The 10453-nt window shown below is 38.3% G+C and overlaps 1 protein-coding gene across 1 annotated transcript; it reads left to right on the top strand.

Annotated features, from left to right (window-relative positions):
* Positions 1-2248: 2248 nt before the first annotated feature.
* On the top strand, positions 2249-10453 carry si:dkey-69o16.5 (uncharacterized protein LOC100149419 homolog). Its single transcript, XM_038295626.1, has 8 exons — positions 2249-2446; positions 5636-5724; positions 5817-5891; positions 6139-6218; positions 6349-6522; positions 8754-8813; positions 8898-8980; positions 10316-10453. The coding sequence occupies exons 1-8, from the start codon at positions 2352-2354 to the stop codon at positions 10380-10382; spliced, it is 723 nt and encodes a 240-aa protein (XP_038151554.1). The 5' UTR covers positions 2249-2351; the 3' UTR covers positions 10383-10453.

The following is a 10453-nucleotide window of genomic DNA, read 5'->3' as shown; positions in this document are numbered from 1 at the left end:
ATCAGATCTATGAAGGATGGACGAGAGCAAAAACGCCACGATGGAGTCTTCAGCTCTTTAGAATTTATAAAAGTATTTAGGAATTAGTTTTACTACAGTTATTTATTGTGTCAGAAAAAACACTTCTCAAAAAATAAGGAACACTTAAATAACATCCTAGATTACATGTTTTCATTGAATATTTTGTTTTGTATAAAGCTGAATGTGCTGACAACAAAATCAGACAAAAATCTGTAACGGAAATTACATTTTATTAACCAATGGAAGCCTGGATTTGGAGTCACACACAAAATTAAACTTTGATGTAATGCCTTTAAAACAAATCAAAATAATTCCTCTCAGACCTGAACTAAGGCATCCACCAACTCCTTGGCAGTCTGTGATGCAACCTGTCGTGGGTGGGTGGGTGGGTGGTGGCTGGCTGGCTGGCTGGATGGATGGATGCACCCCCTCTGCAGACACTCTGCTTTACCTCCCCAAATTTGTAGGTGACCGCGGACAGGAGGCCTCAGATTGATCAAATCTACATCTGCTCTACATTATGCATATTTCCTGTTTGGTTCCTTACCGGCTTGATTTGTTTGTATGACCACCATTGTGGAAACCTCCATGTCCCCTGCTGTTCAGTCCTGTCCCCTGGTGGCACCTCCAGCCTCTGGATGCTACACAGACAGACACAGCTAACCTTCTTGCAACAGCTCCCATTGATGTGCTATCCTGGATGAGCTGCAATACCTGAGCCACTGTTGTTGGTTGTAGAATCCATCTCATGCTACCGTAAAAGCACCACCAGCATTCAAAAGGGACCAAAAAATCAGCCAGAAAGCAAAGGTCCTGAGAAGTGGTCTGTGCTCCCCACCTGCAGATCCACTATTTCTGAATGTGTCCTGCTTATTCCCAATTATTCCCACCTATTGTTTGTTCCATTTGCACAACGCCATGTGAAATTGATTTCAATCTGTGTTGCTTCCTAAGTGGACAGTTGGATTTCACAGAAGCTTGATTTGGTTCAAGTTATATTGTGTTATTTACATGTTGCTTTTAATTTTTAGCAAGGGAAATAACAGAAGAGGAGTGTATTTCTATCATTTTTTCTGTGGCTTATTTGAAATTCAAGGAAAGCCTCCTCCGATTCTGGAATAACTATTTTAATTTACTGTCAAATCTATAAGTTAACTACTCTTTATGTTTATTCATACATTAAATGTATTGCAATGCTTTTTAAAAATTATTTTCATTAACTTCTTTGTGTCGTAGGCTGTAATCTATTTTTATATATCAACAGAAAATAAAATAATTTTCATCTAAAGGTTCTGATACTTTTTTTATTTATAATAGCAAATATTCTGATGCGTATTTTCACATAATTAACATCATTAATGTTTAATTTGTAAAGATACATTAATATGTGTTTATATATGAAGGCTTTATTGTCATGAGTAGATGAACTATGCAGACTTGATAATGAAAAACATGTAATATTTCAAACAAACAAAAAAACAGTTAAAAGAAGAGAAGCAGAGGAATAGTTACATTTTCAGATTTCTTTATTTGTATATAGCCTACCATATTCTCCACAATACACTGTTTTAACCCCTAAAGCCTGGACCATGAAATAACTGACAGAAAATTTTATTTTTTTTATTTAGAGATGTTATTGAGGTCTTTGAAAAATGAAACAAAAGAATATATAAATACATTTTGTATAAGTAAAATTTGATAATTTATTTGCATCAATTTTAAAACATTAGGCATTTCTGCTCACGTGTCTGAGTGTGTAAGTCAGGGTTTTTAAGATCAGCAAGATCACACTGATGATCCCAAAAACTCATGTATCAAATATGAAATCATTGGTTTTAAAGGGTTAAATTATTATATGCTTCATTTTGCATTACCCGGGCTTTTATTTTGATAGGACTTAAAGAGTAAGGTGTTTCCGTTTTGATTTGATTTTATAGTAGACCTATATCCATTAGCAAATTACGTTCCTCATGTGACAGAAATAAGCTTAAAACTGTTTTATTTTTAAAATATGACACACAACTACAAAACCTTTATGAAAAAGGAAAAATAAACAAAGATGCAGCCGAAACAAACAAAACTCTAATCTTAAAAGTTCTATATCAAGCATTTATTAAGGAAACGGAAAATAAAAAAAAACTAATGTTATCCAGCAGTAGGAGCTCCTGCTGCTGCTGACAGAAGCAGAAAGTGACGTCAGTCCAGCTCTGCTTACAGGAGCTTCCTGCTCCTTCAGACTCACTCAGCACAATCAGCCGGACTCCGAACTTTGGACTCAACCAAACCAAAGAGCTCAGCTCGGACCAGTGTTTGTGTGAGAGCCTGGAGACATGAAGAGGAGACTCCTGCTGGTGTCCAACTCCACTCTGCATGGCAGCGGCTATCTGGACCACTGCCAGCAGCACATCTGCAGCTTCTTTGGGAAGTAGGTCTGAGAGCAGGAACCCCTGCAGGAGACAGAATGGTTCAATCCTTATGGGACAAGAAACTGTCAGTCAGACAACAGGAAACAATCAAGAAGGCAGAAAATGAAAGTTAAGAGGAAAAATAAGTAAATACAAAAAGTTTGCATTTAAATTAACTAATGTTCAGCTAATAAATTATGCCTGATTTTACCTACTTAGCTTCTAGATTATTTTAGTCAGGGGTGATGTGACTTTCTGCTCTGGGTGGCATATCATAAGGGGCGCTGAGAGGAATAAACAACTATTAGCCACTAGTTGTGTTTCCATCTAAATGTTATGCACATTTTAAGAAACCTTTAAAACAACTGGTCTTTAACGTTTTCCAAGCCAAGGACCCCCAAACTTATATAAAAAGCTCATAAAATATAGCATTGAATTCCACTTCTCTAATAGAATTAGAAAAAAAAATATTTGAGGCTTTTAAGTCGATGTAGAATAACTTAAATGTATATTTACAGCATTATTTTGCACAGTTACTCAGTTTAACATTTTTTCTTTGCAAATCTGTATTTTGGGTGCATTAGCATCCCCTTGTGGTGATCAAGGGATACTGCAGCGCGATCTATATGAAACAGGGGTCTTCAACGTTTTCCAGGCCAAGGACCCCCAAACTGATGGCGAGATGGAGCGGGGACACCCTAATTATATATGTATTATGAAATTGTGTTATGTGAAACTAGTCCTATAGTCACTGTATTGCAGATGGAGTAATGTATTGAAAGTAATTTCTCCCTGGGATTATTAAAGTATTTCTGATTCTGATTCCTGGTTGATGGGACAGGTGTTGTGAAAGAAACGGTGCCCAGCTTGAAAGAGCTCCTGTGTGTCGCTGAATGTGTGCATTGATGACTGAAAGACATCTTCTGCCTCCATTTATCTGTTTACTACAGTGTGTTGAATTCATGTTAATGTAGATTTAAAGAAATTTCAATTAGTGGAAAAAATTGGGAGGAATATAAAAAATGCAGTACCCCCGTGGATCCCCTGGGTTTCCCAGATCACCTGTTGAAGACCTCCGTTTTGAAATGTTAGGAAAAAGGAAAATCATCAAGTTAACCAGGCGATGCAAAGCTTAATATTCTCATATGTTTATGTTAGACTTGGCTATAACAAGTCTCTCCACTGTCGCTACAAGCATTCTGCTTTATATTTCGAAACCAGGTGTCGTGGTGAACGCAGAGAAGTCCCCGTCTGCAGACACTCTGGTGCACCTATCCCAAATTGTAGGTGACAGGAGGCCTCAGATTGGTCAAATCTACATCCGCTCTACACTATGTGTATTTCATGTTTTGGAACCTTACCGGCTTGTTTTGTTTGTATGATCGCCAATTGTGGAAAACGACTCGTGTAGATGGATCTGCTAGAAGAGCTAGGTGTGCGAAAACGCTGGGACTCTTTTTCACCCTCACGTACCTCCATTGTCTCACAAACTTGCCTCCATTTCCCTACTGCCTCGGCCGTATCTAGACCCACAACTAGTTCCTGATTTTCCCCTTTTGCTTTGTGGTGTGGAATAACGTAGCGCAGACCACGCTTCAATATTGGGCAAAAATCAAAAATATTTGCGTCAAACCTGTGACAAGCTCACTGCGACACACTACAGCGGGAGTATAACCAGCCCTTAGTGTGAAGGATTGCCTTCGAGTCAATGAGTCCATTCAATCAACTGGTTTTCCTTAGATAGAAAACTCTGAATCAGTTTGACTGTATGATCTAGTTGAATTATCTCTGTAAAGTGCCTTGAGATGATGTGCTGTGAATTGGGGCTATAGAATTTAACTGAATTGAATTGAAACAAACAGGAAGTAGAAGTAGCAAACTAACGTGGACCAGAGATCAGAGATAAGCTGAGCTTTTAATGAATGTGTTGCAATTGTTGCAAGTTGTAATAATTTTAGGTAAATATTTGTTAAATCAGAACTCATTCCACAAAAGCGTTTCCATCTAAAGCAAATTTTACCTCTGTACATGTGGGGCGACAGTGGTGTCAGATGCAGGAGTTTTACCTGCACCGTAGAGTTGTCGGTTCAGACCCACGGCTCAGGCTTTCAGTGTCGTGGTGTCCTTCGGCAAGATACTTCACCTGCATTGCCTGCTGATAGTGGTCAGAGGGCACCAGTGTACGTTAGCCTCGCTTCTGTCAGTGAGCCCCAGGGCAGCTGTGGCTACAATGTAGCTTTCCACCATCAGTGTGTGAGTGAGTGACTGAACGCAGTGTAAAGCACTTTGGTCAAGTCTCCTGACTTGAAGAAAGTGGTATATAAATACAGGTCATTACCGTTTACTTTATTTCCTAAAGAAAATCAAATATCAACTTAAGCAAAAGTAAAAAGCTTTTTTACAGAATTTAATCAGTTGATTTGAATATTACGGTTCGCTACAAGCGCATCAGAAAAGGTTGATTGAAGATGTAAAAACTTCCACTCTATTCTCTTTACTCTATTAAGCAGCCTTAATAAAAACAATTTATCAGATTGTAGGAATCATGATTTCACGTGGTGTTCTTGTTGATTTTTTCATCTTGGAGAACACAACTTTCCCAGTACAAGGGTACCTTTAAAACATGTCCAGAGAATAGGCCCCCCTCCCCAACAGTATTGCTGTACATTAAAGGCCGGGTCAAACCGGTGTTACGTACGACATGTGACACTGACTGGCGTAGAGAGGCTCCCACTGCACAGGGTGAGCAGATCAGTGCCACACAAATTAAAACATTTTCCACATCTGAATGGGACAGATTATGAGAAGTTATTCAAAATAATTAAATAAATAAAAAAACCCAACATGGCTACAGATTAAAGTGTCAATCAGTCTCTGTGACATTTCTTAAACTGGAACAGAAAGATAATTTTTATATGCCTGTATTAAAATGAAATGGGAACTCCCTTTAAATGAAAATAAAAAGCAACAATAAAGGCTGTGGGACGGTTTATATGCTGGATGAGGCAATAAGAGATTATTCTCAGAGAAAGATCTGTAAAGTTTGTTTTTCTTTTTTTTTCATAAAGAGGGAACAGAGATGAGCTGTGCTTACCTGCACTGTCTATCCCTCATTGTTTTGTTTTTTGGGCCTCTCTTAGGGCGCCATCACTGCTAGAATGGCCGATGACATAACATAAACCATCACATATGTTGACTGTTTCTTTCAGGGATGTGAAAAGGGTGCTGTTTGTTCCCTATGCCCTCCATGACAGAGACGCCTACACCAAGACTGCCAGGGACAAGTTCAAAACTTTAGGTAGAGCTAAACGGCGCTGATGTTTTATTACTTACTGTTTAGGGAATAACAGCAGTGAGCTGGAAATGCTGATTTGTTTGTGGCTCCTGCAGGTTATGAGGTTGATGGCATCCATGAGGCGGCAGACCCAGTTGAAGCCGTCCGAAAGGCTGAAGGGATTTTTATTGGTGAGTTTTAGATTAGTTCAAGCTTTTTAAACATATTTTTACCGTGATTTTCCCCCAAAATTATCGTTACTTTCCTTATGGCATCAGCACAGTGAAAAAGTCCTGATAATGTTTTTATATTAGTCTAGTTATTGACTGATTTTTATCGTAACAGGTATTGTTTAATTTACCTCCTGGATGTTAGCAATGGCTACCTTAGCCATGCCATGAGCCTTTGGGCATGTCTAATGATTGCATCTGCTTGTAGGGGGAGGCAACACTTTCCGGCTGCTCAAGAGCCTTTATGACAACAACGTAGTGACGGAGATCAGGAAGAGAGTCATGGAGGTCGGAAGCACAAAAACCCCCCGAATCTTAACAGTTTGACAGAAGACGGAGACACTATCTAACCCCTTTGTTGTAAATGAGAATGCAAATCAAGGCGTTCCTTGTAACTTTCTCCAAACCTTCCTTCCAGGACGGCGTCCCGTATATGGGTTCCAGCGCCGGCACCAATGTGGCCACCGTCAGCATAAGCACAACCAATGACATGCCCATCGTTTTCCCTCCAACCTTCTCCGCCATCGGCCTCGTCCCTTTCAACATCAACCCACACTACCTGGACCACGACCCCAGCAGCCGCCACATGGGGGTGAGTCTGAGTTCAACGCATCACAACAGCAGACTTCAGCATCTTTTAGTGCTTCGGAACATCCGTAAAATGAGAACACCTGAATTACAGGGAGTAAAAAAATCTCAAAGGAACATCCTGCCTTTGGTTTTTGCCTCCTTTACCCTGGTACCCCTAAATAAAAAACAATTCTGCAAGCTGCCTCTAGAATCATCCTAATTAGTTTTGTGGGAAATGATTGAAATTTTTAATCAGGTTAATTACAGAATCTGTAAAAATTATTATTCACATTTTAATCAAAAAACATATGTAAACAAAATAAACCACTTTTACAATTTCATTTTTGAATAACCACATCGAAAAAACATGTGAACAGAAACACTAATATTTATAGTTTATATCCTTTTTTTAGGTAATTCCACCATCTGATTGGTTGAAATATAAGTATATAAGTGTGAACATCAATTCCTTCCATTGAATATAGTAAAAACATAAAATAAAAAACAAAACTCAGACTGCAGATCTCAGCATAAATCACTGCCTTCTGATATTCAACATTAAAAAACAATGAATGTATTCAAAACATATAAACCACTGAGGCCACTTTTTCTTCTCAACCGATGCTTGAAACCGTTTGATCACGGAGTCGTTTCATTTTCACGCAGCCTGAGTTGAACTTAGCTGGTTTTAAAGTTTAAATACATCTAGTGAACCAATGCCTGTGATGCTTCTTGTGTGTCAGATTTACAGCTGAGAATACAAAGGTTCCTGCTCGGTAATTTAGTACATAATAATTACGTAACTATGTTCAAGTTTAACCAAAATAATGCATCTGCAAACAATTGTTCTGCCAGCCAGAGATTTGACTCTTTGGATGTTTCCTCCTGTTCTTTTATTCTGCCGTCATCACCTCTGGAATGAATTAAAGGATGCAAAGTCTGCTAAATATTGTCTTTATGTTATTATTGGATCTGAAGTTTTATCACTGAGGAACATTTCCCTGTAAATGTTTCAATGTTTTTCTAAATGTTCTTTAACACATTGTGATTTTTTCTGATGTCAATGAGTTTGGCTCTGTTGGGATCTTATTGTGGTTCTATTTTAAAATATTTTAATTAATTCAGATTTTACCTGAATTAGACGATACTATTAGACGATTCATTCCTGCTTCTTTTATCCTCTACCTCTGTCTTATAAACTCTTTTGGTAGAAAGATAAGTTGATAGATGTTTTACTGAATGTTCCTTGGGATCATTGTAATTTTATCTTTGATTTTATCTTCTTTATGCATTTATAATTTGGATAATTTTTGACTATCGTCTCAGTTTTACTGATGTTTTTAAAGCAAATTTGTCTAAATATTCTTTGACAGTTAAATTCAAATTAATTAAACTGATTCCCTGAATAAAGGAAAAGGCTGGTTTCCAGAGACATGAAACAGACTAATTACGGAGTGTCAAAACACGCATAGGGGGACACAGCAAACCCATCTAATAGTGAAGCATGGAGGTGCAGCATAATACTTGGGGATTCCTTTGTTATAAGTATAATAGGTAATTTAAAGGAAAAGCTTTTACAGACTGGAGACTGAGCTGGAGCTTCACTAACAGGAGAACAAGTGTAAAGGTTTGGTAGCAGATAAAATCATAGTTATAGCTTAGAATGGTCCAATCAGAGCCCAGATCTAAATCCAATAAGGAATCTGAGGGAAAATATAAAAATTATGTAGAGATCTGTATGTAGAGCAGCAAACACTGATGGATCGTTCTATCCTTGTAATCATGGCTGCATTCTGGGGATCTTTTCCTTCACAGTTGTGCTTTATTTAACAGTCATTGTTTTTAGAGCCTGGCATTATGTAGGCTAATAAACCAATAAAAAAAGTTTAACATAGCTTTGCCCATGTCTCCCTCTAGAGGCCGATATGTAGAAGTACAATAGTAAAAAAATAGGATGCTTGTGCTGTTCTTTACATCAATGGTTTTCCATCATGGTTCTCAGACCACCGTCCTGCAAGCTGCAGAAGGAGAAACCCAAACCATGCAGGGCAGTACTACCTCAAAACCACCACTAAGAGATATAGCAATGAATTAACTATGGCCTCTGATTGGTAGAATAGAAATTTTAATTAAAAAATTATCTAAAGTTAGGAATCATTAAACATAGTATTTATAAAAATACTTTTAAAATTCTTTTTTACAACAAAAAAGTAACGCTCTTTGTGCTTTGACATTGTTGGTGTTCTTCTGCAGGAGACCAGGGAGCAAAGGATAACCCAGTACCATGAAGAACCCAACACTCCCAGTGTTCTGGTGAGAGAGACGGAGGAGCAGGAGAGGAGGTCAATCGGCTGCTTTTATTATCCTGCCCTGCTTTAATTCTGCTGTTGTGTTTAGGGGCTGAGGGAAGGCTCCATGCTGCTGGTGGAGGGCAACAAAGCCACGCTGTTAGGGACCACAAAGGCCCGACTTTTCACCAGGTACTCACAGTCTGTCCACAACTTTAGAGGCACTACTGGGATTTACAATTAACAAGACTAAAACAAAGTCAAAGAAATATTTGAGCTTTTCACAAATATTACTAGAAAAGAGGAACCTTTATAATACAGCAGATGCTGAGACACGTCTGAGGTTCATCAAGGCTGCGTAGGAGCGAGAGAGAGCAGGACCTTAACAGACAACTTTAAACCCCTGTAAGGCAGCGGTTACAAACCATGAGTTTACAGTAGATCAGGATCTACAGGGATAAACATGGAGATTAATGCTAACCCAAGATACAAAAGACAAAAGGCAGCTGCGCTCACAGAGTCTCTGTGTCATTTCAATTAACTTTATTTATATAGTGCCAATCGTCACATTGATACAAAGTTTCTAAGGAAAACCGGTTAATTGCATCGACTCACTGACTCGAATACAATCCCTCACACTAAGCATGCTTGTAGCGACAGAGGAGAGGAAAAACTCCCTTTTAACAGGAAGAAACCCCCAGTGTTTGTTTGTGAGGTAGCAAAGTATCTCTGCACACTCACATTAAAGTCGGGCCTCCTCCCAATATAAAAAATATGATACATCACTTGTCGCATGAAGGCAAGATATTTATTTTTAAAGTTTTTGTTTTGTTTTTGTACTTACAAAGACAAACGATTGTTTATCAGGAACAACAAAAAAAGCATTTCTCTTTTATTAATTACAATAAGGCCGTGTTCACACTGCAGGCGTTTCATTTTTTTTTTTTTTTAATCCAGATGTGACTCATATCCAACTTTTTCATGGCAGTCAAAACGGCCCAATCCTGATCTTTTCATCCCCCCCAAAAAAATCTGATTTATGTCTCTTCCATATGTGGTACTATATCAGACAAATATCCAAAAGTTTTTAACTGGCTGCACTGAACTAGTGTTCAGAAAAAAATAAATAAAAAGGTTTCTGCGAAAAACAATCTGTGTTGAGCATCAAGACCTGCAATGTGAACGTAGCCGTATTGTCCTAGAAAACAAGTCAGTAACACTGAGCAGGCTGTAGTTACTTACATGGTTCTTTACTTTTCTAAGTAAAACTGCATCAACCTCTATAGCCATACATCATTGTCAAATGAAAAAAAATAAGTATAAACTAATTTAAAGTGTTATTACATTTATAGTTATTCATATTTTATTTTTCTGCATGTTTTTCTGCAAGTCTTTCTAAAGATGTTGTATTTTCTATTGTATATGTTCTACTGTTAAGATAAAACTGATTGTTAGAGCTCCTTACAGACCCTGAGATAAGTCTCGACTCATTCTGTGACCTGGACTCGTTCTCTGAATGTGTTTCAGTGGGAAACCTGCGGTGGAGTTCGATCCCGGCAGCGACCTGAGCTTCCTGCTGACAGACGCACCCTGAAAGGCTGAAGAGACGCAGGAGGTGGAGGGATGTAACCAAACAAAATAAACAACTTGAAGCAAACGCCCAAA

This window comes from Cyprinodon tularosa, unplaced genomic scaffold, assembly GCF_016077235.1.
Source record: "Cyprinodon tularosa strain WSP-4 unplaced genomic scaffold, ASM1607723v1 ctg357, whole genome shotgun sequence".
Classification (NCBI taxonomy): domain Eukaryota; kingdom Metazoa; phylum Chordata; class Actinopteri; order Cyprinodontiformes; family Cyprinodontidae; genus Cyprinodon; species Cyprinodon tularosa.
The sequence above is the reverse complement of the archived record's forward strand: the minus strand, read 5'-3'. Positions and strand labels throughout refer to the sequence as shown.